General features: G+C 38.2%; 1 protein-coding gene across 1 annotated transcript; it reads right to left on the bottom strand.

Moving 5' to 3' along the window:
• Positions 1 to 22696: 22696 nt before the first annotated feature.
• LOC104103574 (axial regulator YABBY 1) lies at positions 22697 to 27451 on the bottom strand. Its single transcript, XM_009611490.4, has 7 exons — positions 27137 to 27451; positions 26260 to 26418; positions 25893 to 26007; positions 24348 to 24396; positions 23866 to 23941; positions 23571 to 23645; positions 22697 to 23106 (listed from the first exon to the last, which is right to left on the bottom strand). The coding sequence occupies exons 1-7, from the start codon at positions 27254 to 27256 to the stop codon at positions 23038 to 23040; spliced, it is 663 nt and encodes a 220-aa protein (XP_009609785.1). The 5' UTR covers positions 27257 to 27451; the 3' UTR covers positions 22697 to 23037.
• Between the last annotated feature and the right edge of the window lie 247 nt (positions 27452 to 27698).

Raw genomic sequence — 27698 nt, 5'->3', positions numbered from 1 at the left:
ATTCTCCAAAATCTGAATTATCCTCTCTGACTGTCCATCGGTCTGTGGATGAAAGGTTGTGCTGAGCTCTACACGGGTCCCCAACTCACTCTGTACTGCTCTCTAGAAATGTGAAGTAAACTGAGGGCCTCTATCTGATATGATGGAAATTGGCACACCGTGCAACCGAACTATCTCCTGAATATAAATCTGGGCCAACCTCTCTGAAGTATACGTAGTCACAACAGGAATAAAATGTGCCGACTTGGTCAACCTGTCAATAATCACCCAAACTGCATCAAACTTCCTCAAGGTCCGCGGCAACCCAACTACAAAATCTATAGTAATTCGTTCCCATTTCCACTCTGGTATGGTCATCTGCTGAAGTAGGCCACCTGACCTCTAGTGCTCATATTTAACTTGCTGGCAATTTAGACACCGAGCTACATACTCAACTATATCCTTTTTCATTCGTCGCCACCAATAATACTGCCTCGAGTCACGATATATCTTCGTAGCACCTGGATGAATAGAATATCGAGAACTGTGTGCCTCCTCCAGGATCTTTTTCCTCAGTTCATCCATAATAGGAACACACAGACGATCCTGGAGTCGTAGAACACCATCTGCACCAATAGTGACTTCCTTGGCACCACCTTGTAGTACAGTTTCACGAAGAACCACCAGGTGTAGGTCATCATACTGGCGAGCCTTGATCTGTTCAAATAGTGAAGACCGGGCCACAACACATGCAAGAACTCGGCTGGGCTCTGAAATATCTAGCCTCACAAGTCTGTTAGCCAAGGATTGAATATCTGAGGCTAATGGCCTTTCCTCTGCTGAAATAAAAGCCAAACTACCCATACTCTCCGCCTTTCTTCTCAAGGCATCTGCAACCACATTTGCTTTGCCCGGATGATACAGGATAGTAATATCATAATCTTTTAGTAACTTCAGCCATCTTCACTACCTCAAATTTAGGTCCCTCTGCTTGAACAAATGCTGCAAACTGCGATAATCAGTGTAAACTTCAGAGACACCCCATAAAGATAATGCCTCCAAATCTTAAGAGCGTGAACAATCGCAGCTAACCCCAAATCATGTACCGAATAATTCTTTTCGTGGGGCTTCAGCTGACGTGAAGCATATGCAATAACTTGCCCTTCCTGCATCAATACACAACCTAAGCCAACGCGCAAAGCGTCGCAATACACTGTATACATCCTTGAACCGGAAGGCAACACTAACACTGGTGCTGTAGTCAATGATGTCTTGAGCTTCTGAAAGCTCACCTCACAATCATCGGACCACCAGAATGGAATTCTGGGTTAATTTGGTCAAAGGTGCTGCAATAGATGAAAAATCTTCCACGAACTGACGATAATAACCTACCAAACCTAGAAAACTCCTGATCTCCATCGCCGAAGTGGGACGATGCCAATTCTGAACTGCCTCAATCTTTTTGGGATCAACTTTAATACCTTCGCCTGATACAATATGTCCCAAAAATGCAACAGACTCTAGCCAAAACTCACATTTAGAGAACTTAGTGTATAGCTTTTGTTCCCGCAATGTTTGAAGCACTACTCTCATATGCTGCTCATGCTCCTCCTTACTACGTGAGTAGATCAAAATGTTATCAATGAAGACAATGACAAATGAGTCAATATATGGCCTGAATACCCTGTTCATCAGATCCATAAACGCTGTCGGGGCATTAGTTAAACCAAAAGACATTACTAGAAACTCATAATGACCATATCTGGTACGGAAAGCAGTCTTCGGAACATCCGAATCCCGAATCTTCAACTGATGGTACCCCGACCTCAAGTCGATCTTAGAGAATACCCTAGCACCCTGCAACTGGTCAAATAGATCATCAATACGCGGTAACAGGTACTTGTTCTTAATAGTTACTTTGTTCAATTAGCGATAATCAATACACATCCGCATTGTTCCATCCTTCTTTTTGACAAATAATATTGGTGCACCCCAAGGCGATACACTCGGTCTGACAAACCCTTTGGCTAGTAACTCTTCAAGCTGTTCTTTTAATTCTTTTAATTCTTTCGGAGCCATGCGATACGGTGGGATAGATAAAGGCTGGGTATCTAAAGCCAAGTCAATAAAGAAATTAATAACACGATCAGGTGGCATACCTGGAAGATCTGACGGAAATACATCGGGGAACTCCCAAACTATAGGCACTGAATCAATAGCTGGAGTCTCTACAGTAGTATCCCGAACATAGGCTAGATAAGCCAAACAACCCTTCTCAACCATGTGTTGAGCCTTTATAAAAGAAATAACTCGATTAAATGAACTAAACAGGCGAACCCTTCCACTCCAGCTTAGGCAATGCTGGAATAGCTAAGGTAACAGTCTTGGCATGACAATCTAGAATAGCATGATGTGGAGATAACCAGTCCATACCCAGAATAATTTCAAAATCGGTCATCTCAAGCAATAGGAGATATGCTCTAGTTTCATAACCATAGAATGTAATAAGACATGACCGGTAGATCCGGTTCACGATAACAGAATCGCCCACAGGAGTGGACACATAAACAGGAGTACTCAAGGACTCACGAGAAACACCCAGGAATGGAGCAAATAGAGATGGCATATATGAATACGTAGATCCTGGATCAAATAATACTGAGGCATCTTTGCCACAAACAGAAATAATACCTGTAATCACGGCATCTGAGGCCTCTGCATCTGGTCTAGCCAGAAAAGCATAGAACCGAGCTGGAGCGCCGACTGTCTGGCCTCCGCCTGGCTGACCTCCACCTCTAGGACGACCCCTACCCACCTGATCTCCACCTCTGGGTGGTTGGACTACTGGTGGAGTAACTGGTCCGGTAAGCATAGTCTGCTGACCCTGTTGTACTGGTCTACCCCGAAGCCTGGGGTAAAACCTCTGCATGTGACTAGGATCCCCGCACTCGTAACAACCCTTCGGTGCGATGGGCTGCTGACTAAGTGTCTGGCCCTGGGGACGTGAATACCCACTGGGAGGACCCTGAATAGCTGGTGGGCGGTAAGAACTCTATGGGATAGCACTGAGATAAGGTCGCACTGGAGCACCTCGAGGAGATGGTGGTGCTCGATATGGGGGTCTACTGGACTGCCCCCTCACGAACTGACCTCTGCCCCCGGACGGAGCACCTCTGAACTCTCCAGAGTACTTGAACCGCTTATCTCTCATAATCTGCTCTCGGCTCCGCTGACGTACACCCTCAATCCTCCGGGCTATCTTCACAACTCGCTCATAAGAAGTACCCATCTCAACCTCTCGAGCCATAGAGGCATGAATACTAATATGTAAACCAGCTACAAACCTTCGCACTCTCTCCGCCTCAGTAGGGAGTATCATTAGTGCATGGCGAGATAATTCAGAAAACCTTGCCTCATAATCAGTCATTGACATCTGACCCTGCTGGACCTGCTCAAACTGAAACCGCAACTCTTCCCTCTGGGAGGGTGGAATATACCTGTCCAAGAAGATACGGGTGAACCTGTCCCAAGTCATGGGAGGAGAATCTGCTGGCCTTCCAAGAGCATAAGACTGCCACCATCTATGGGCTCTACCCTCTAGCTGAAAAGTAGCGAAATAAACCCTATGGGATTCCAATATCCTCATATTGTACAGTCTATCCTTGCAACGATCAATGAAATCCTGTGGATCCTCATGTTGCTCACCCCTGAAGACAGGAGGATGTAGTCTAGTCCATCTGTCCAATAGTTTCTGAGGATCGGCGGCTACAGCTGGCCTGGGCTCAGGTATAGCTGCTGCCACTGGCTGGACTCCACTCACGGGTAGTGCACCCTGGGTCTGATATACAACAGCTGCCTGTCCATGAGCCTGCGCGGTAGGGGTCTGTGCTCCCCCGCCCGCCTGAGATGTGGCTGGGTCTGCAAAAAAATAAACCGGCCTGAGTCATATTGTCCATGAATCGCAGTATACGACCCATGACATCCTGAAATCCCGGTGCAGATGTGAAGTCCACCGGAGCTGGCTCTGCCACAGGCACCTCACCCTGCTCCTCAATAATGGGATTCTCTGCTGGATCCACTGGCGGCATAACCGGAATAGTCCTGGGACGTCCTCGTCCTCTACCACGGACTGGAGCTCTCCCTCGGCCTCAGCCTCAGCCTCTAGCAACTGGGGGAGTAGCTCTTCCCTGGTCTGGAATCTCATTAGAGCGTGTTCTCACCATCTGTGAGAGAATAAGAGAAAGATATTTAGTGCTACATTAATTGCACGATGGAATGTGAAGAAAGGTAATTTCCTAACACCCTATAGCCTCTCGAAGATAAGTATAGACGTCTCCGTACCGATCCGCAAGACTCTATTAGGTCTGCTCATAACTTGTGAGACCTACGTGAACCTAGTGCTCTGATACCATGTTGTCACAACCCAATTTCACCTATAGGCCGTGATGGCGCCCAACACTACAGCTAGGCAAGCCAACTAATAAGTCAATGATACATTGGTTAAACTTTTATTCCAAGAAAATAATAAAATACCAACTTCTACCAATGTGTGTGTCAAGACCCGGTGTCACAAGTGCATGAGCATCTAGTTGATTATACAAAACTCCAAATACTGTCTGAAATGAAATAGACAGAATATAAATATAAGAAGAGACACTGGTAGCTGCAGAACGGCTCAGAAAGGCAGCTCACCACTATGCCTCGGGATGATGTGGGTATGTGATGATAGGCCCTCTACTAGTACCTGTCTCAGATCCTGCACAAAAAGTGCAGCAAGTGTAGTATGAGTGCGTAAACAACGTGTACCCAATAAGTATCAAGCCTAATCTTGAAGTGGTAGAGACGAGATGGCCGACTTTGACACTCACTATGGGTCAATAATAATAACTGAAATAAAAATAGGATATTTAAATCAGCATAAATAATCAAATTCCTTCAAATGTAATAATTCTCAATATATTAATTAAATTCCTTCAATTCAAATAATTTCCAATTTATCAATTAAATCTCATTTACAGGAGTAACAATTAATTCCTTAACAAGCAAGAATAATAATTCATTAAATTTCAAAGATTTTTCAATTTACTAATTAACTTCACAAGCTGAAATAAATTATTAAAGTATCGTGTAATTATTATTATTATTAAACACGATTTTTGCCGAGTACGTACGGCTCGATCCAGAGTGTCGTATATACTGCCGAGGGACGTGCGACGTGATCCATAGATGCATCTATCCTACCGAGGCGTTCGGCCCGCTCCACAAGAAAGGAGGATATTTTTTTATGTACCCCCGGAAGGAGAGTATATTTATTATAAGATGAATTTGGGAGGAGAACAATTTCTTTTAACAATTAATTGATTTAAACAAAAATTAAGCATATGAAAATTTCATATTTTTCTACTTTTCATAACAATTCACAATATATACATCAATTATTTTAATTAATAAAGAATACAATTCATATAAATAATTCATGCTTTGAGTCTTAAACTACCCGGACTTTAGCATTTATAGTAGCTACGCACGGACTCTCGTCACCTCGTGCGTACGTAGCCCCCGCAATTAGTAACAATTATTCAATTTAATCCCTATGGGGTAATTTCTCCCTCACAAGATTAGACAAGAGACTTGCCTCGTCTTGCTCCAATTTAATTCACTATAAGGCCTTTTCCACGATTATCCAACTCCGTCTGGCTCGAATCTAGCCAAAATAATTCGATACAATCACTAAATATTATAGGAATCAATTCTATAAGAAAATACTACATTTTAAAGAAAAGACCCGAAATTAATTAAAAATTCGCCTGCAAGGCCCACATCTCGGAATCCGACGAAAGTTATGAAATCTGATAACCCATTCAATTACGAGTCCAACCATACCAGTTTCACTCAAATCCGACTCCGAATCAATACCGAAATCTCAAAATTTTGTTTCTATGAGATTTCTAAACTTTTCCAAATCTCAAATCTCAAAACACTAATTAAGTTGTGAAAAACAATGATACACTTGTATATGTAGACCAAATCCGAGTTAGAATCACTTACCCCAATGTTTTTCCCTTGAAAATCTGTCAAAATTCGCATCTACTCAAGCTCAAGTTCGCCAAAAATGGCAAATGGGACGAATGCCCTCTTTTTATAAAACTGCCCAACAGCCTTCGGAATTGATCCTCGATCGCGGCTTCGAGCCTGGACCTCGGTCATGGCCTCGATCAGGGCATCGAGCATGTGCCTTCGATCAGGGCATCGAGGTTGTGCCTTCGATCAGGGCATCGAGCATGGGCCTTCAATCAGGGCATCGAGTATGGGCCTTCGATCAGGGCATCGAGGTTGGGCCTTCGATCAGGGCATCGATCTTGGGTCTCGATCATGGCCCTCCAGCCTTGCCTTCGATCATGGCCCTCGAGCTGGACCTTCGATCATGGCCCTCGAGTTGGACCTTCGATCATGGCTTCGACACACTACCTTGAGCCTGTACCTCGTCAACCCTGGGCTCGATACCTGGACTCGATATCTGGGCTCGATCACCGCCCAGAATGTCCAACAGAAGAGGAAAAATTGCAGCAGCTTTTTAACTCAAAATTTTGATCCGTTAACCATCCAAAACTCACCCGAGGCCCTCGGGACCTCAACCAAATCTACCAACAAGTACTAAAACATCATACGAACTTAGGCGAACCTCTAAATCACATCAAACAATGCTAAAACCATGAATCATATCCCAATTCAAGCTTAATGAAACTAAGAGTTTTCAACTACTACATTCAATATCGGAACCGACCAATCAACTCTGATTGACCTCAAATCTTACACACAAATCATAAATTACATAACGAAGCTATGAAAATTTTTGGAACTGGATTTCGACTCCGGTATCAAAAAGTCAACTCATCGGTCAAACTTCAAAACTTAAATTCTTGTTTTTAGCCATTTCATGCCTAATTTAACTACAGACTTCCAAATAAAATTCTGAACACGCTCCTAAGTCCAAAATCACCATACGGAGCTGTTGGAATCATCAAAATTCTATTCCGGGGTCATTTTCTCAAAATGTTGACCGAAGTCAAACTTAGCACTTTAAGGCCAACTTAAGGAACCTAATCTCCTGTATTATCAATTACGCCCCGCCAGTACGTCTCGGTGCATTTCTGATACGCCTCGCCTCGGGGCTCGTCCAGAAAACGCTTTTTAAACCACTAATCTAATACATGTGATTGGCCGTTTATTATAATACTAGTCTCTTTGCACGCGCGTTGAGCATGTACCATAATTCAATAAGTGCAAACTTATTTTAAAGAAAAACATAAATTTACTTACTTGAGACATAGAAAATAATAGTTAAAAAAAAAAACGTGTAAAAGATAATGATGATTGCTGATTCTATTTAGCTAGTTTAATAAAAGAATAAACTCTAATTCATTCTTATAAACACCTTCTTGAGCTTTTTAATTGCAAAAAAAGGTTGAGGAGCTTCAATCTCGGCTCGATTCGGCCGTTTCAGATCGAGATAATCTAGTCAAGGAGCTCAAAACGGCTAAGTCGGAGATCGTCGTGGCAAAGTCCGAAGCCACTGAAATGGTGTCCCATTACAAGGCTGATGCCGAAGCTTCTCAAGACCAATCGAAAATTATAGCCGAGCATACGAAGTGGCAATCTCGAAGGCAAGCCCTTGAGGATATTCACGCTCGAGGTTTTGGCTTATCGGACGAGATCAAGGATGCCAAAGTGCTCGAAGCCAAGTCCAGGAAGCTGGCTTATCTCGAGGAGGAGTATTGTGAGGAATCAAGCGGACCCAAGGATGGAGAAGACCTCGGGAATCCAGATGACGAGGCGGGTTCCGACCAAGATCAGGCGCCCTTTGTTTGATTTTGTTTCTTTTTGTACTTAGTATTTTGTGTCGAGGTTGCTCAGCCTTTGTAAAGACAACACTTCGTAAATATAAATTCTCTATTTTGATAATTTCTTGAGTTCTTCCTTTGCTTTTCATTTTTTGTTTTTGCAAAGATTGAAATGCCTTAGCATTAAATAGTCATGTTCGAACAGACTTTGCCTTTGATTTTATTATATCTAGAGCATTGTAGGATCTGGTATATCCGAAAATTATCCCCAAGTACTCATATATGTTTTAGGGTATGACTCGCCGAGAGTGAATTTTGTTGAGGTTTTCGTAAGCTTTTGCAACCTTGGGTTTTGTTAAGTCGGAACGGCCTTAGCCTTTTAATTTGGGCATTGCCAAATAAGCTTTGTGCCCTCGAGTTTTATTAACTCGAAATGGCCTTAGACTTTTAATTCGGGCATTGCCAAATAAGCTTTGTGCTCTCGAGTTTTATTAACTTGGAATGGCCTTAGCCTTTTAATTTGGGCATTGCCAAATAAGCTTTGCGCCCTCGAGTTTTATTAACTCGGCATGACCTTAGCCTTTTAATTCGGGCATTGCCAAATAAGCTTTGTGCCCTCGCGTTTTATTAACTCGGAATGGCCTTAGCTTTTTGATTCGGGCATTGCCAAATAAGCTTTGTTCTCTCGAGTTTTATTAACTCGGAATGGCTTTAGCCTTTTAATTCGGGAATTGTCGAAGCTTTGTGCCCTCGAGTTTTATTAATTCGGAATGGCCTTAGACTTTTAACTCGGGCATTGCCGAATAAGCTTTGTGCCGTCGAATATTATTAACTCGGAACGGCCTTAACCTTTTAATTCGGGCATTTTCAAATAAGCTTTATTCCCTCGAGTTTTATTAACTCGGAATGGCCTTAGTATTTTAATTCGGGCATTTCCGAATAAGCTTTGTGTCCTCTAGTTTTATTAACTCAGAACGACCTTAGCCTTTTAATTTAGGCAATGCCTACACTCCCCGAGTGAAGTGAATGTTCGAACTCGGATTAAGGTGGTCCTTGGGATCGGTGTCTTTAGGGGATCAGGTGTAGGAAATTCCTTGAGAAATGCAAGAAATGTTTTTAGGGCAAGATGTGTATGTACAAAGAAGAGTCTTCTTTTTTCTTTTTGTGCATAATGGTGGTATATGTATACATGTTTTGTGCCAGGGATCGAGCGATTTGAGCGGGCACGGTTCATTTGACCGTTTGGACCTTACAATAAATCTTATTGATCGAGACCCTTCAATCATGAAGTATCTTCCCTTGTTAAATTCGATATCCGAGGATATTGCCCCCAGTGTTCGGGGATGACCTAAGAGAAACCTCGAATGCTGTTATGATTATTTATCACTGGTTCGTAGCCGACCTTCGATTCTATGTTAGCACGATTTACTTATTGCCTCATTAAAAACCTTACCGGAAAACCCATTTGGGGCAAAGCCGGTTCAAGAAAAAAATTGTGCAATGCATGCTTTCAGACCTTGGACCTCGTATCATCCTTTGTTGGTCACCTGATAGTGTTAGTTTGAAATGTAAAAATAAAAGAAATAATCGGGGTCGTACCTTAGCAGTAATATCATTTTAAATGAGATATATTCCAGTTGTTAGGTAATTGCTCGCCGTTCATTATTCTTATCTCGTAGGAATCATTTTCGGTAATCTCGATAATTTGGTACGATCCTTCCCAGTTTGGTCCTAATTTCCCTTCGTTCGGGTTTCGGGTGTTCAGTGTAACTTTTCTTAGTACCAAGTCCCTGGTATTGAAGTACCGAAAGTTGGCCCTTCGATTATAATATCTCTCGATTCTCTCTTTTTGGGCGGCCAACCGGACAAGGGCGGCTTCACGCCTTTCATCTAATAGTTCTAGGCTCGTACTCATAGCCTCGTCGTTTGATTTCTTTGTTGCATGTCAGAAACTGATGCTCGATTTTCGGACCTCAATCGATATTAAAGCTTCGGTGCCATAAACCAAAGAAAATGGGGTGGCCCCGGTACTGGACTTCGAGGTTGTACGGTATGCCCACAGGACCTCAGGTAGCATTTTCTTCCATTTTCCTTTGGCGTCGATCAACCTCTTTATGAGGTTTTGGATTATGGTTTTATTGGTAGATTCTTCTTGTCCGATCCTACTAGGGTGGTAAGGAGTGGATAAGATTTTTTTGATATCATAATGTTCTAGAAACTTGCTTACTTTGCTGCCAATAAACTATTTCCCGTTGTCGCACATAATCTTAGTCTGTATTCCGAATCAGCATACGATGTGGTCCCAGATAAAATCGATGACTTCTTTTTCTCTGACCTTTTCATACGCCTGTGCTCCCACCCATTTAGAAAAATAGTCAGTCATAAATAAAATAAATTGGGCCTTATCAGGCATTCGTGGAAGGGGGGCAGCAATGTCCATCCCCCATTTCATGAATGGCCATGGTGACAAGACCGAATGTAGCGGCTCTCCTGCTCGATGAATCATCGGAGCATGCCTTTGGCAACCATCACATTTTCGAACGAACTCTTTTGCGTTTTTTACCATATCGATCCAGTAGTAACCGGCTCTGATTATTTTTCGAACCAATGATTCGGCGCCCGAGTGATTTCCATATGTACCTTCGTGGATTTCCCTCAAAACGTATTTGGTATCCTCTGGTCCCAAACATATTGCCATCGGGCCATCAAACGTTCTTCTGGCTAAGGTTCCATCCTTGGATAAACTAAACCGGGCTGCCTTTGTACATAGGGCCCTCGATTCGTTTGGGTCCGAGGTCAGTTTTCCAGTCCTGAGATATTTCACGTACTTATTCCTCTAGTCCCAAGTTAGGCTCATTGAATTGATTTCGGCGTGGCCTTGTTCCACCACCGATCTCATAAGCTGTATAATTTCTCCCAAGTTGATCTCGTTGTCTTCGACCGACGATCCCAAGTTAGCGAGGGCATCAGCTTCGCTGTTTTGATCTCGAGGTACATGTTGCAAAGTCCATTCTTTGAACAAATGTAATGTCACCTATAATTTGTCCAAGTATCTCTACATTCGTTCTTCTCTGACCTCGAATGTCCCATTACCTTGGTTTACCACAAGGAGTGAGTCGCACTTGCCTTCGATCACCTCTGCCCCCAAGCTTTTGGCTAATTCAAGGCCTGTAATCATGGCCTCATATTCATCCTCGTTGTTAGTCAATTTCACAGTCTTAATAGATTGCTTCATTATATTACTTGTCGGTGGCTTTAGTACGATGCCAAGTCCGGACCCTTTTGCGTTTGAGGCCCCATCTGTGAATAGGGTCCTCATTCCCGAAGAAGTCCCTGAATTAATCAATAACTCTCTTTCGTCCTCGGGTATTAAGGTCGGCGTAAAATCGACCACAAAATCTGCCAAATTTTGTGACTTAATGGTGGTTTAGGGCCGACACTCAATATCGTAACCACTTACTTCCACGACCCATTTGGCCAATCGGCCCAAGAGTTCGGGCTTATGCATAACATTCCTTAACGGGTAAGTTGTTACGACACATATGGGGTGATATTGGAAGTATGGTTTTAGTTTCTTGAAGGCGCTTAGCAAGACGAGCGCCAGTTTTTCTAGATGTGGGTACCTAGTTTCTGCCTCACCTAAGGTCCTACTAACATAATCTCAGATCTCAGCTAGAATTTTGAACTCCAAGCTTTTACTCGCAGCTTTTTGAATGTGAAGAACGTTTGATTCGTGTGTGAAGTTTGTATCTATGAATGTGTCTGTGTGTGCATTGGGTGAGCGCAGAGGAGTGAGAGTGAGTGAGATCAGAGAAGAAAGGGAGGTCTGGCGGCTAGGTTTTTTTTTTTTAGGGAAATCTGATTTCTTCTTCAGGTGGTGATGGAGAGGGGAACTAGGGTGTATTTTAGAGATGAAGGGGGGATTTTGGGCCGGCGGGTAGTGGGCTGGGGCGAATGGAAGGAAAATGGGCCACTAGAAGCACCTGACTCAAAGATGTAATGAGACCCCATAGCCTTCTCTTTTCTTTCTTTGTATTTTGCAAGACTAATCAATTTATTTAACACTCTTAATTCCAACTAATTTGTAAAATTAACCTAATGACCTATTTTTCTACAATTAACTAATTCATTTAGCTAACCAATTCATGTAGAGTTACTAATGTATTTTTTGGTATTTTAGTGTTTTACAAATGCAATTGATTATGCAATTAAAATCTAAAAAATGTAAAAACTAAAAATATTTTTGTATTTTCTTTAAGATTTAAAATGCAACTTAAAAATGCATCAAACATGAATACGTACAAAGCAAACTAAGTAAAAAAAATAGAAAAATAATTTAAAGCTATTTTTTGGATTTTTAGGAGTAATTTTATATTAGGGCAAAAATTAGGTGCTCACAAATAGATCGGAAATTGCGTACCTCGTTCTTCCCGAACTAGGACTCCACTTACGGCTATCTCCGAGACCGCCAAGTACAAGTATAGTTGTTCGTCTGTTTTTGGTGTGTGAAGTAGCGATTGGTTCGATAAGTATCTTTTGAGCTCTTCCATAGCTCGTTGACATTCATGAGTCCATGAGAAGTTATTATTCTTTTTCGACAGTACGAAGAATCGGTGGCTCTTGTCGAACGACCTAAAGATAAATCTCCCTAGAGCGGTTATGCGCCCGGTTAGACTTTGTACGACCTTTATGTTGTCTACGACCGTGATATCTTCTATGGCTTTGATCTTGTCGGGGTTGATCTCGATTCTTCGGTTGGATACTATGAACCCAAGGAATTTACCCGATCCAACTCCGAACGGACATTTAATGGTTCAACTTCATATTGTATTTCTTCAATATGATGAAGTTTTCCTGCAAATATTTTAAATGGTCATCTGCTCGCAGGGACTTAACCAACATATCGTCAATGTAAACTTCCATCGATTTTCCTATTTTTTCTTCGAACATCCGATTTACTAAGCGTTGGTATGTGGCACCGGCATTTTTTAATCCAAACGACATTACATTATAATAGTATGTGCCGTATTTAGTGATGAAAGAGGTTTTTTCCTGATCATCTAGGTCCATCCGTATTTGGTTGTATCAGGAATAGGCATCGAGAAAACTGAGGATCTCATGGCCGGCCGTGGTATCGATCATACGGTCGATGTTGGGCAAAGAAAAAGAGTCTTTGGGGTATGCTTTATTCAAATCTTTGTAATCTACACACATTCTTAGTTTATTCCCTTTTTTAGGGAATACCGCTACGTTTGCTAGCCAATCCGGGTATTTAAACTCCCGAATGGACCCTATTTTAAGGAGTTTAGATACCTCGTCGTTGATGAAAGCATGTTTAACCTCGGACTGAGGCCTCATCTTCTAGTTGACCGGATTGATTTTCGGGTCCACGCTTAGTTTGTGAATGGTTATCTCCGGTGGGATCCCTGTCATATCAAGATGGGACCAAACGAAATAATCTATATTAGTTACAAGGAATTGAATAAGTTTTTTCCTGAGCTCGGGAGTTAACCCCGTGCCCAGGTATACCTTCCGATCGGGCAAATGCTCGACCAATATAACTTGTTCCAGCTTTTCGACCGTTGATTTGGTTGCGTCCGAGTCATCGATGATTATAAAATATCGGGGGACCCCGTAATCATCGTCTTTATAAGTCCCCAGCTTATCCGATTGGGTCATGGCCGGTATCGGTGACTGCTATTTGGCCTCTTGGTTTGCGCCCGAATTTGGTTCCTTCGATGTTGTGAGTACTGATATTGGAATCAATTCTTCAACTACAAACATATCTTTTACAGCCGGTTGTTCCACGTAGACTGTCTTAATCCCTTCCGGAGTTGGGAATTTTAACACTTGGTGAAGAGTTGAGGGCACTGCCCTCATGTTATGGATCCCCGGCCTTCCGAGAAGGGCATTGTACCTCATGTCTCCTTCGATCACCTAAAACTTGTCCTCTCGTAAGGTTCCGATGATATTGACCGGTAACGTTATCTCCCCCTTAGTGGTTTCACATGCCATGTTGAACCCGTTTATAATTCGGAGTACAGGCACGACTTGTCTCGTAGACCGAGCTGTTCCATGACCCTCGACCGAATGATGTTAGCCGAGATACCTGGATCAACCAACACACGTTTAATTCGAGTTTTATTTACGAGTACAAATATTACTAGTGCATCATTTGTGAGGCTGTATGATCCATTCTGCATCCTCGTTGGTGAAAGCTTTACACATCTGGTTAGGGTCCCTTTGAGATGGATCGGATTGAAGAGGTCGAGGCCACTTGGTATCGCTGATGCACCCGATAGCAAATACGATGGCGGCAACATCGAAGTTAAAGTTTAGGCCCGATGGACCCGTCGAAGCTGCTTTTGGTCATGAGCCCCCAGTTGCTTCGACCTTGATCATTTCTCCTGTCGTTTCTTACGGAGTTCCGCCCCAACCCACTACTCATTCGATCTCCATTATATGGTAGATATCGATCCCTGTTTGATCTCGGTTCACGATCGATGTCTCTCTTGACTCCGTCGAGGGTTCTGATGGGATAAACAAACTTCGAAGGGGTACCTAGTTAGTCATCTTTGAGTCTGATTTTTTATTGATAGCGGTTATGTACATCTACCCAGTTAACGACAGGGTATTCTATCAGATTCTACTTCAGTTGGTGTGAAGCCATCGAGCTCCGAATATTGAGTCCCTGAGTGAAAGCTTGAACTGCCCAATCATCAGCTATTGGCGACATATCCATTCATTCCATTTGGAAACGGGACACTAATTCTCTGAACATCTCGTTATCCTTTTGTTTAACTTTGAAAAGGTCCGATTTTCTAGTTTCGACCTTGATGGCACCAACATGTGCTTTCATGAAGGAGTCTGTAAGCATAGCAAATGAATCTATAGATTTAGGAGGTAAGTTGTGATACTATGTCATAGCTCATTTTGACAGGGTCTCCCCGAATATTTTTAGTAGAATAGATTCGATCTCATCATCTTCCAAGTCGTCCCCTTTGAAGGCGCACGTGTAAGAAGTTACATGCTCGTTTGGATCGGTCGTTCCGTTATACTTAGGTATTTCGGGCATACAATTTTTTTTTGGGGATTGGCTTTGGAGCCGCGCTCGAAGGAAATGATTTTTGCACGAACTTTCTGGAATCCAGTCCTTTCAATATCGGAGGTGCTCCTGGGATTTGATCCACCCTGAAATTGTAGGTTTCAACCTTTTTGTTGTTCGCCTCGATTTTCTTTTTCCCTGATTCTACCCGCTTTGTCAACTCCTCAAGCATCTTTATAATCTCGGGACTGGTACCCTATTCTTGTTCATTTGACCTTACTATGACCGGTTCATTTATGCGGGTGGCTTCACGGGGCGGATTGGGTTCAACCCTGCTCGGCGTCTGGCTTTGGCTCCGCAACTGAGCTATCACCACCTGTTGAGTTTGCAACATTTTGAAGATCATCCGTAAGCTGATTCCGTCTTCTTCATTGTTTGGTGTGTTTTGAGTCGCCGATCGAGCCCCACCACAGATGCTATTTTCGGGGTCGGTAGGCAAGTTGGCATCGATCACCATGTGTGAATTAACATAAATTGGATCTGCGGTCGAAATTCCAACGGGACCAACGGGTGGCCTTACGTTATCCGGCATTATGTTGTTATTCTCACCCTGATGGCAGGACTCGTTGTCGATATGTAGGGTGCTAATTGAGAGTTTGACATTTTTTGCCTGAAATCAAAGATATTTCAAATAGCAAGTGTAAAGTAGTATGTGTTATGAAGATTTGTATCAAATAACCACTATTATCCTTAGCCCCACGGTGGGCGCCAAACTATTTACCCTCAAAATCGGATAACAATTGAATTTGTTAGTGGTTATAAGGACATGCGGATTAAATTGATACAAAGCGATAAATTAGATTGCAATTAAAATAAATAACGATAAATTAATTGCGAACTACAGGAATTGGATGATTCCAATTCTGAGAATGCCAGCCACCCTTGAGTTGAATACACTTTTATTGACAGAAAAATATCAAAGAGTAGGAGCTTGGAGAATATATTCCTTATCAGTGTATGTTACCATGCTTTTTATGAATTGTCAAGTCCCCTTTATATACTAGTGGAGATCTACCTTTTAAGATATTATTTTATTATTTTATAAAAGGCAAAAAAGACCGTTGGTTCTCTTTTTCATGATTTTTGCCATAATGACTAGTTAATGGCAAGAATTACGGACCCCTGTCGGATGAGTTGGCAAAGTTTTCTTCGAGGTCGTTAGAACAAGACCTAGTATGCCTTCGGTAAACTCTAGGACATATTTGATGGTTTCTCAATGGCTAGTTTTGATAATGCTTTGGGTCCGATCTTGAATATTATATTCTGCTCTCGGCTGATCATGTTGGATGTCATCGAACCTCGGACTTCGATTTTTACCCTGTTATATATGTACTGACCTTGGCCCTCCATTTCTCAAGCTCGATCGAACATTGAGCTTGATTTATCCGTACACAGATAGTCCCCTCATTTTTCGGAGAGTAGATGACGAGAAACGATATGAGTCTCACATTCTCACTTCAATATATCATGACGCAAGTGAAAAAAATATAAAGTCAAAATCTCCTTATTTTTCAGTGGGCAAATGATGGGAAACGATTCGAGCTTTAACTTCTTAAAAACGTGACGACGAATTCATGACGTAAGTGATATGAATAGCAGAAATATCCCGTTGGTCCAGTCTTCGAGGCATTAAATATGTGTCAGTCAATGGTCGACCATTTTGGGATATGAACCGCTGTGATATGAACCGTCGTTTGGGAACACTATAAATACCCTTCAACCCATTCATTAGAACTTTTTTCATTTCAACTCTTGCTCTTGCGTTTTAAGAGAATTTCATCATCCTCACCTTCTAGTTTTCCGGTTTTAAGCATAAGAACTTCCTTCCTTGTGAGTTTTTTAAAATTTCTTCGTAAGTTACCTGCTAGTAACAACTCCTCCTTTAGTAACATCTTCTTCTCTCCTCTATTTAGAAGAAATGGCAAAGACTTCAAAATCTGTTCCTAAAAAAGAAACTCCTTCTTCCTCGAAGCCATCGGAAAATGTTTCATCTCCTGCTATTGAGGAACCAACACCAAAACCCTCTCTAAAATCGTTTGTCCCTTGGGTGTGCCGACTTCAAGATCGAACAAAACCCCTTGGTACCGGGTCGGTGCGAGCCGGTCTCGAGATACATATGTACTATTACAACTGACATCCTCGAGAATTACGGACCTTTATCGGATGAGTTGGCAAAGCTTTCTTCGAGGCCGTTGGAACAGGACCGGTTATGCCTTCGGTAAACTCGAGGGCATATATGATGATTTTTCGATGGCTAGTTTTAATGATACTTTGGGTTTGATCTTGAATATTATATTTTGCCCTCTGCTGATCATGTTGGATGTCAGATCGAACCTCGGACTTCGATTTTTACTTTGTTACAGATGTACTGACCTTGGCCTTCCGTTTCTCAAGCTCGATCGAACATCGAGCTCGATTTTATCCGTACAAAGGTAATATACACAGTTCTCCGCAATTAGAAATTGGTAATCGTTTAGCTCTCGCAACAATCAAATTTTATCCATTTTCTTGTAACACAATGAAGTTATATACCTTGATTCCTAAAGTTTTTCTTATTTATTCTTCTCCTTTTCTATTTTTTTACCCTTCATTTTCTACTTTTTCTTATGTTTCTTCCGAATATTACTTTTGAAGTACGAAATCCAATAGATGATGATTTGAGTTTAATTTTCACACTAACCTAGCAAAAGAATTTCACAGTTAGGCCATCAACAAGCTTAAATAAACTAACATTTATAATTAAATGGAATTTATTGCTTGAAAAATAAAACAATTAATTTGTTACTACAAGTAAAAATACACCCCACATGTTGGGATCATACTGGGTTTGTTGTTGTTGTTGTAAGTAAAAATACATTCGCATCAATTTTTTTACATTGGTGTATACAGATGCGGATACAAAATTTAAATTTTATCGGCTCACCATTCAGAATTACACCTCATGTTATTATTTAATGGATTCAAAATATATTATTTGTACATATTTAATATGTTTTATGTAAATATACAGTGTGTGAGACGAAACTATGAATTCAGATGAATCTATGGCTTCTATTCTAGATACGCTCTTGAGTGTATATAAATTAATCATAGTATCACTTTAGGGTGAAAATGGGAGAACATGGCAACTTTTAATACATGAGAATCCTTTTGGGAATCTCACGTCGAATATTTATATGATAAAAGAATTCATTATATTGTTTTGTGGATGAGCTAGTAGTCGTCAACCATAATCCCTAAGGAAAATTCAGAGACGGATAGGCACAATTCAAATAATTTTACGAGCTTGAATCTGATCATCTATTTACCATAGGTATCAATTAGATATAGTTTTACAAAGTTTGAATCTAATCATCTTCTTACTGTTGCTATCTAATTGGATCTCTCCAATTTCAGTTACAATGGGAAGTCTGAATTGGGTCAAGCCATCTGTAATTGAGCTGCTTTGGGCTTTTCGATCTCTGTTCCAAAGCCTGAACAGGTTTTGCCTAGGGACTTTTTCGTATATATACAAAATTTTAAACTTATTTATTCGATTTTGTCTAAGTCTTTATATTTACGGGAAGTAACAGACATTTTTTTACAATATATATATATATATATATATATATATATATATATATATATATATATATATATATATATATATATATATATATATATATATATAAATTCGGTCAAAATCTACAGTTTATCTACAACTTAAATACATATTTTTTGTACAGAATCCGGTCAAAACTACAATTTACATACAATTTATATACAATTATGTAAGTTGTAGATATGTTGTATATTATTTCTACACTCGACATACAAAATGTATACAATTTGTTTAGGCCAAATACATATACAGCTCCTCTAACTTGACACGAAATTCCATCTTGGCACCTCATTTTAGTCAAGTTCCAATTAAACACTTCATGTACACTTAAACTGTGTCATTTAAACGCTTAAATATAGCCGTAAAAATATTAGTGTGCGTGAACTTTACACACGGTGACCTGTCAAATGTAACAAATAAAGAAACACCACATGGCTTTTTAGTCAAACTAATGCCAAAAATAAGAAGAAGAAAAGCTTTTGAGCCTAAAGAAAACGAAAGAAAATTATTTTTTAAGAATCCCCTTCTTGAGTATCATCTTCTCCACCATCAACTCAGATTTTTATCCTTTCCGACATCAAAATGCTTCAACCCTTTTTCTCCACCATCTACTATTGACTTAACACCACCGCTTCAAAGTTCTATTTCTAATTCGCAGACCATCTCTGTAAATTGTTGAGAAAAACGAGCACCATATAGGTCTTAGAATTTTATCATAGACCACAATAAAAATTAAGAATAAAGACAAAAGATAAATATGGTACCGCAATTGTGCTGCAGATTTCATTAGGTGATAAATATTTTATTATTAGGGCAGGGTGTTGTAAGATCATTGCAGAACATTTGGAGTATATTTGTGTGAACATAATAATAATAATAGTAATAATAGTATTAATAATAATAGTAATACTAATAGTAATAATAATAATAGTAATAGTAATAATAATAATAATAATAGTAATAATAATAGTAATAGTAATAATATAATAATATAATAATAATAATACTAGTAATAATAATAATAATAATAATAATAATAATAATAATAATAATAATAATAATAATAATAATAATAATAAGCTTAATAATTTGTCATCAAATTGCAAGTTAGCTTTTGGTCCATTTTTTGATGTCTTACAGAGGTTAAGCTCCAATTGTATATTATCTACCTGTTTTGTCAAGAATGAAACGGGACCGAGATTCTGGATTTCCTATAAAACTTTTCAAAAGTTCTCAAAATTTTCTCTGAACACAATGATCTCACAGGCTTGTTAAAAAATTTCTCTTTCGATAGCTCAATTTCCTCTTTCTTTTTCTTTTGTTAAAAAATAATGGAAGAAAACAGTGATTTGTCAAGAAGAGATCGAAAATAGAAAGAAGAAGAGGAGATTTGCAGTAAAAAAAAAAGAAAAAGCAAAAGGTAATTTTTTAAGGAATGAGGCCCATTTTATATTTGTTAAAGTCATTTTACGCGCGCTAGATAAAAGTGAGAAACAAACATTGATCCATGTCAGCATAATTGTTTAATTGTACAGTTCAATGGTATTTAAAGTGTTCAATTGGAACTTGGCTAAGATGAGGTGCCTAGATGGAATTTTGTGACAAGTTTGAGGGGCTATCTATGTATTTGGTCATTTGTTTATGTATTCTTTTTCTAGTTTCAAACTGAAATTTCAACCAAAACCACCTCGAATCTTCCCCAAATTGTCTCAAAATTGAGATATAAACTCCAACGGATATTCTCAATCATTCGCAACAACACCCAATCCAAACAAAAAATAATTTCGTAAAATTTGATTTTTCGAATTCAAACTTCGAAACTTTTTAATGGTTGTCAATAGAGTTTTTAATGGATTAACATAGATTCCAATTCAATCTAGTCGCTTCTAATTAATACTATTTTGTTTATTGATTTAAAAAGCTAAAAGAACGATAACTAAAATGATTCTTCTCATTAGAGTTAATTTTTTTCTTATTTACTCGTTTTCATAGGATCTCGAGCAAAAACTTTGCTAGGTACTAATCTTCTCTTTCTTTTCTTTGCTAGGTACTAATCTTCTCTCTTTTTCACATAACATTAGTATCATTTCTTCAGTTAATCCACATGAAAATATTAATATAAGAATACTGATAGAGAATGAGAGAGAGAGAGACGGAGAGAGAGATCGAAGAGGGAATTCCCTACTCAATTCCTAATATAAAAGGATACTCATTAATACTAATTTGTATATAATTGGTCGAGCTAGAGTATACCTTACGGATTCGATAAAACCCATTAACTTTGGTCGGAACAATATATTTATCGTAAAAAATTTATTGAATATGTATAAATTATTAATTTAAAATTCAATAATTAAAAAACAAAAATTCCAAACTCATAAGTTTCAAATTCTTGCATCCCCTCTGAATTCCAATAAACGTAATTTGAACAAGCACACTGTAGAAAGGGACCTCGACTACTTGTACAGTTTTTTCAGATACTTATTTAAAGCTTATACTATATTCTTTAGTAAAGCTTCTTGAACGACCACCCGATATATAGTTGCTTATGCAAATGCAAGCTCAACAATGCGGGCTTGTAATCCAATAATGCATTACGGCGAGGGAAGGCAAGAAAATCATGGTATATTGGTATGTTCAAAAAGCTGATAAAAGAGCTAAAACTGTCTTTACATTGAATGAATAATTCGGTCTTTTGATAATCCCTACCTTACTGACAACACTTCTTTAGTTATGGTTAGTTTATTTCTTTGTTGGAATCTCCAAAGAGATTTTTCAGTCGATCAAACTATCAGAATTCTAATCATAATATTAGATATCCAAACGTTCACTCTCTATTTCCATTTAAAGGATCTACGACATGGTTTTGATATTTTTAAAGAATAAATGACTTTATTATGCTGGGAAGGAAAATATTCATATTAATCTATAATGGAGTTATTGCCCACGTAAGGAATACATACTTCAAATGCCAATTCTAAGTTTGAAACTAAAATATTACCTCATTTAGAAATATTAATCACAAAACTATGTTTATATCTCAGATATTGTGTATCAATGCACAGAGTGGGAGTTATAATTACACACTGCCTTTATGTAGCTGAAGAGGGATAATTATTACCTTTCATCACCTAAGTACCTTAATAAATTATACTGTATAATTTTAGCTTTGCTATCAAAGCTGATATCAGGTTCTTTGATCGTCTATTAGGCTAGAATCGAATATAGGCGCAAGTACCCGGTTATTCAAGTTTTATCTAAGCTATTACTTTGGTTATCTTTTCTATTTCAAAGTGATTTGATATATTTATCTACATCTATTATTCGCTTTTGTTTTTTAAAGGGTAAAATGTTAGGAGCAACGTGACATCATTAAAATCATACCAAGACGAGTTAAAGCAAATTAGCAGATAAAAATGGCATAAATTTGTTTAAATTACATTTTTTCTCTCTCTAGTCCAAATTTGGACTAAGGCACGTTTTCAGTTGCCCTCGAGTTTAGTATGTATCAGATTTAGAAGTTATATGTTAGTAGTATTCTTAATATAATATTGGCAAAGGGGAGGGGTGTTTAGGTTATTGGAACATCAACGAGTAGGTCGTGGTGACATATTGGGAAGAGAAGCAACCTTCTGGCTAAATTTTCACGAGTAGTGTAAAAGTTTCATATCACTGTCCATTTCTATGTGGCTAGACGTATTATTGACCCAAAGATTAGGATATATTCTGATTAAAATTTCTTTGGGGTACCACTGCTATAGCATAATCAAAATACAATGCATGGTCTAAACACCAATTTTTCTAGGGGAATTGTCAGAAGTAATTAAGAACGTTAACAAGGTCATGAAATGTACATAAGGAGAAGAAACATTCCCCTTTAGTTAAGCCTATGCAAAGATAAGTTCAGTATTTTAGCATGGTTTTAATTTCTATCTTGCAAGTTGCATGTACTCTGGTATATACTCCTACAAGAAAGTTTGGAAAAATGGGATTATATATTTAAAGTTGGTCATTGGGTTGTCAATGGATCTTCACTTATAAATTTGCTTTTTAATACTTCTTCTCAAAAAGGCAATGGAGCTATGTTATCCCTCGCCAAAAACGATTCTAAAGAAAATAATGAAAGGCCCAAGACGGTAAAGAAAACTACTCAACTAAGGGACGATAAAATTCATAATACGATACTCTTAAATCTTAACATATATGAACAGTAGCAGTTCCATTTTCAGATATTGGGGGTTTCAGAGAGCTTAGTTATTAGCATTAACAAACAAACAGAGTTCTCAGAATCCTTTCCTCACTAGAAACTAAGCAACCTGAAACAGTTAGAAATGTCTTCTTCAAAGACAACATGAGAGCGAGCAGCTGGAAACCCTAGAGAGTACGTGTTCTTCAAAGAAACTAGAAATTAACAGGCCACCCAAAACTATAGATAAACTAACGCACATTAGATAAATAGACAGTTCCAACAGATTAGGTAGAGAACATTGGCAGTGACTTCATTTCCTTAATTAGTAAGGAGATACACCCACGTTTGCTGGAGCAAGAAACCCTTCCTTTATCAGAACATCCTCCCCTTCCTACACATTTCCCAAAAAGAAAAAGAAAATCAAAAACAATAAGACTAGAATAAATATCATTTTAATGGAAAAGCATGTAACCTTAGTTACACTAATTAAACTACTTGAGGATTTAATTCATATCTTTTGATGAGAATGTAAAGAACTTTTACATTGTCATTATATTTTACCATGTGATAGCAGATTACATACTTTATTTTTTTGAATTACTAAGTCCACTTGTTATGCACGTGTTACATCTAGTTACTCTATTTTTTTAAAATGAATTGATAGTTTATACTAAGTTCTTGTAGAAGTTACAAATTTGTACTAAAGGTCCTCAAAATAAAGAATGTTAAGCACTCCAAAGTAAAGTTCTACGTTATATAAAAATGATATAAAAGTGTGGTTTAATTAATTAGCTCACTTAATAAAAAACATATTGGGTGAAAAGCTAGGGTTTTAAAAGTGAGTTGGAAAGGTACCTGTTGACATGCATTGGGTTTCTTCACGGGTTGATCAGGCATAAGTCCGAAATGAATGTGTGGAAAGTGGGCCCACTGCAGAACAAGAAAACAAACCAACGCGCAATTCAATAACATGTTTGTAAAAAGCAACATATGCACCAAACCCTAGTCAAACAAAACCCTAGTTAAAAGGAATAGAAACTAGCTCTAATGCCTATAAGAATAGATTATTATTTAATCTTTCTATTCTTGTGTTAATTCTATAATAATAAATATTAATTTATCTTAATAAGTAAATATTTTTGTGTCTTACATTCTTTGCAGCAGCACTGAAGGCCTCCCTGTGACTTATATCAGGATTTCCAGCTTTGATACGTTGGATCTCGTCCCTGCATATATCGCAGTCATTAAATTATTTCATTGTTTTTGTCAATGGCAATCCATGTGCCGCTTAAATCATTTTTTAAGTATATGTATTTCTATATTAATCTCCATTTTGAACATAAAATTTGGCTGCTTTTTTCGTTTTTTTAAAAAAAAATTGTAGAAAATTTTGAAGTTTCAAAAACTGGTATGGGCCAGTTTCTGGGTAATAATTTTTTTTTTCACTCACAAAACTTTTGCATTTTTCAAATAAAATACATGTTCAAATACGGCTTCAACTTTAAAAAATTATTTTTCAACACAACTTTAATAATTCTTTTTTTTTTAAATTTCACCAAAATCTATATTCAAACGCTAATTAAAAAAAAGAGATAAACAAATATTGTATCAATTTAAGAAAAATATACATACTTGATGAATCGATTGTAAGCAGATGGCACACGCTGTCGTTTCTCCGGGGCTGAGTACAGACGACATGTAGACAAACAAAACAGGCATTAAAAACACTTGGCTGACTTTCTGTAGTATTTCTGATACTTTCATTTACCAGTACTCTCACGCGGGACCAAAGAGATCAAGAATACTACTATATACCTTTTTCTCTGTCCCTCTCCTCTCTCACATCATATCATTTCATGATCATTATCTAATGATCTATCTTTCTATCTATTCATCTAGATTCTGTGGTGCTTTTGAAAAACCATCTAACTTTCCGGGGGACATTTTCTCTTTCTCTTGTACAGAGAGAAAAAAAGGGCATCAACTATATAAAAGTGCCTAATACACATAAAGCAGCTGGTGACAGAAATAAAAATGTTAAGAGTGCTACAAATAGGATTTGTACTTACACAACCTAAATTAGTTCCTAAACACCATTTATTAGTATACTACTAGAAATTTCCGTCATGTTAATAGGATTCAACAATTATACCTATAACCTAAAGCAATTTTTCAGTGCACATTTACTAGTTTACTGCACCATCCGTTTCGAAAAGATTGTTCTAGTTTGACTTGATAAAAACTTTAATAAATAATTGAAAACTTTTGAGATATGTGGTATTAAAATATTTATGTGGACTTAAAACTTTTAAAACTTGTGATCTTAAAATTTTCATAGTATTTATGCAGCTATAGATGCATCTTATTAAGAAAATATTGAAAGGGGTCTATCTTTTTTAAAACGGACTAATATAGTGTCAATCATTTTGAAACAAATGGAATAGAAGTTTTTGGGGGGATTCAACAACTGAACTTAAATTCTATATGCACGAAATAAATTTCCGAACGAGAGATTCAATTGAACCCCTTTAAACCATGTATATCTGCTCTTGGTCCCAAGCCCAAACACCCCAAGAAAGAAGTCCAAATGAATATTTTTTTCAATAAAAGAGGCCGCCATAGTGAGGGGTTATAATTTTAAAATGAATGATTAAAATGATTCATTCTACACAGATTTTAGGGTGTTAACTGATATTTCAAGTGAAGATAAAACAATATCATCATAGTTAGCACATATATTGTACACACAGGCAGAAACTGTAGATGAACAATGCAAATACGTTTTAGCTGCAATTTCTAAACGTGGCTTTTTGGGAAGTACCTTATATGTGGAAAGCGTTGGAGAAGGAAGGCAGACAAGAGAAAATGGTAGAAGATCCTTCCCCAAAAATAATACTATTTCAGTATGGAAAAAGAAAAGTTTAACTTATTAGACACTGTTGAAGAATAAACATATGCTAGTAAAATGCACATTCTTTCTTCATTTGCTAAGAAACCCCTATTCACTGAAAAGTCTAGAGCTTCATTGTTTGTTTAAGGGTACAGCACTCCATATGCTGAAATTAAATTAATTTGGTTCTGTTTAGAAAGTCATGTGTTACTAGTAAAAGAAGTTATTTTTGTCATTTGTGAAACTTTGAAGGAGAAATATATAATTGTAAGTAGAATTTATCTTACGTCTGTTTGCAACTGGTGGCTTTGGAAGTTCATCAACTCCTCGAACTGGCATAAGTGGCTCATTCGGGTTTGGCTGATTGATCAACAAACTTGGTGGAGAATTCCGAATCTCATCCTGAATTTTTAAGAAATAATGACAAGTGTAAAGGAGAAAAGTGTAAAGAATTATTAAACGTGCACTTTCATCTCTTAAGGATAAAATTAGAACGATACAGAAAAGATTAGATCATGACTTCTCTTTAAGGATGAGAGGTACAAATAGTGAAAATAAAATGTATGGAGAAAGATTGTTGTTATAAATAGCTAATAAACATAGACATATGAACTTGGAATCCCTAGATTCCAAGCATAACTGATGTATATATACCAGAAGATTCTGAGGAGAAAAGAAAGAATGGGGGAGATGAAGCTGATTAGCAGAGGGAAGAAGCAGGCCACGCATGTTGACGTTGACAGACAAAAGGTTGGTGCAATGACCACACCTTACTGTCACAGTCTTGAACAAACTGGAGCAAGGAACACTCACCTGTGTACAAAAAATAACATGAGTATTTTAGCAAATAGAGTAACGCAATAGCAATTTTAGCTGATTTATGCAAAGGGTCTAGCTAGGCCGTTGAACTGTCCAACTCTTTTATCAAAAAGTTTATACTATTACCAACAAGAAACAAAAGAAAGGAGCATATGCTGGCAAGAATGAGCTGAAAGATTTATTGTGTTGTTTTTACTCCAATTCCCCTTTTGTAATGAAATTATACACTCCATTTCACACTTGTTCGGGAAAATAGCATTAGAAGTGTCCCATTATTTAATATAACGCATTTATATTATTAGTATCATTATATTATGAAGAAAAAGGGGAGGATTTGCAAGAGAATAAAGATGCGGAACAAGTCATTATTGAGTTTGTGATGAATAGACTGAACACATCCTTGAACAAACTGGAGCAGAAAAACCATGGGAAGAGATGAAAAATACCACCAGATGGAATAAAATCCAAGAAAGTTCATTTTAAAGAAAATTTATGTAAAGGGTTCCAACAAAGGTACATAAGTAAACCTATGGAATATATCAAGTATAAATTAAAGGAAAGTAAGGGAAAAGTATGAATAATTTCAAGAACATGATCATATATCACTCCTAAAAGTGAAGAGGGGGAAGAGGTCACAAGACAGAGAGAGGAAGCTAAGAATATTATTGTGTAGAAGGTGTTATAATATAGGGAAAAAGTAGTAGCATAATACCGCGAGAACAGTGTCACAAAAGTTGCATTGGACATAACAGAGTTGTTCCCCTGAGGGAGGAGAGAGGTGATGGTGGTGGAGGTGGTGGTCCGGAGCAAAAGCAGCAGATGAAGAGGACATGATGTTTTTGAGATGAGATGATAAGATTCTGATTTTCTCCCTTTTGATTTGATTGATTGATGATTGACTGATCAAAGGGAGTGAGTTTTATATAACAGCTTGGATAGGGCTCCTAATTCTTTTATTTTTCTTTTAGGAGTTATCAAGGCAAGTTGAAGAGTAAGAAGTCCATGTGTGTGAGAAAAATAGTGGGATAAGGACAGAAAGTCAGAAACCGACCTAATATAACACATTAGGGAACTTGGTGGATCAACAAATTCTCCTATTTCTGGATTTCCTAAATAAAATTCACATTATTTTCCCTTGCTACTCTATTTTGTTTTCCTATTGTCCATAATATGGAGTAATGAATTATGATACTGTCACAATAGGGAGCATCATCTCCGCGCGTCCCGTTTAGATGTTATTATTTCATTTCTTTTTTTCCTAAACTAAATCAGTT

The sequence above is a fragment of the Nicotiana tomentosiformis genome, chromosome 1, assembly GCF_000390325.3.
Source record: "Nicotiana tomentosiformis chromosome 1, ASM39032v3, whole genome shotgun sequence".
In the NCBI taxonomy this organism is placed as follows: Eukaryota; Viridiplantae; Streptophyta; class Magnoliopsida; order Solanales; family Solanaceae; genus Nicotiana; species Nicotiana tomentosiformis.
Note: the sequence above shows the minus strand (reverse complement) of the source record. Positions and strands in the feature narration are given on the sequence as shown.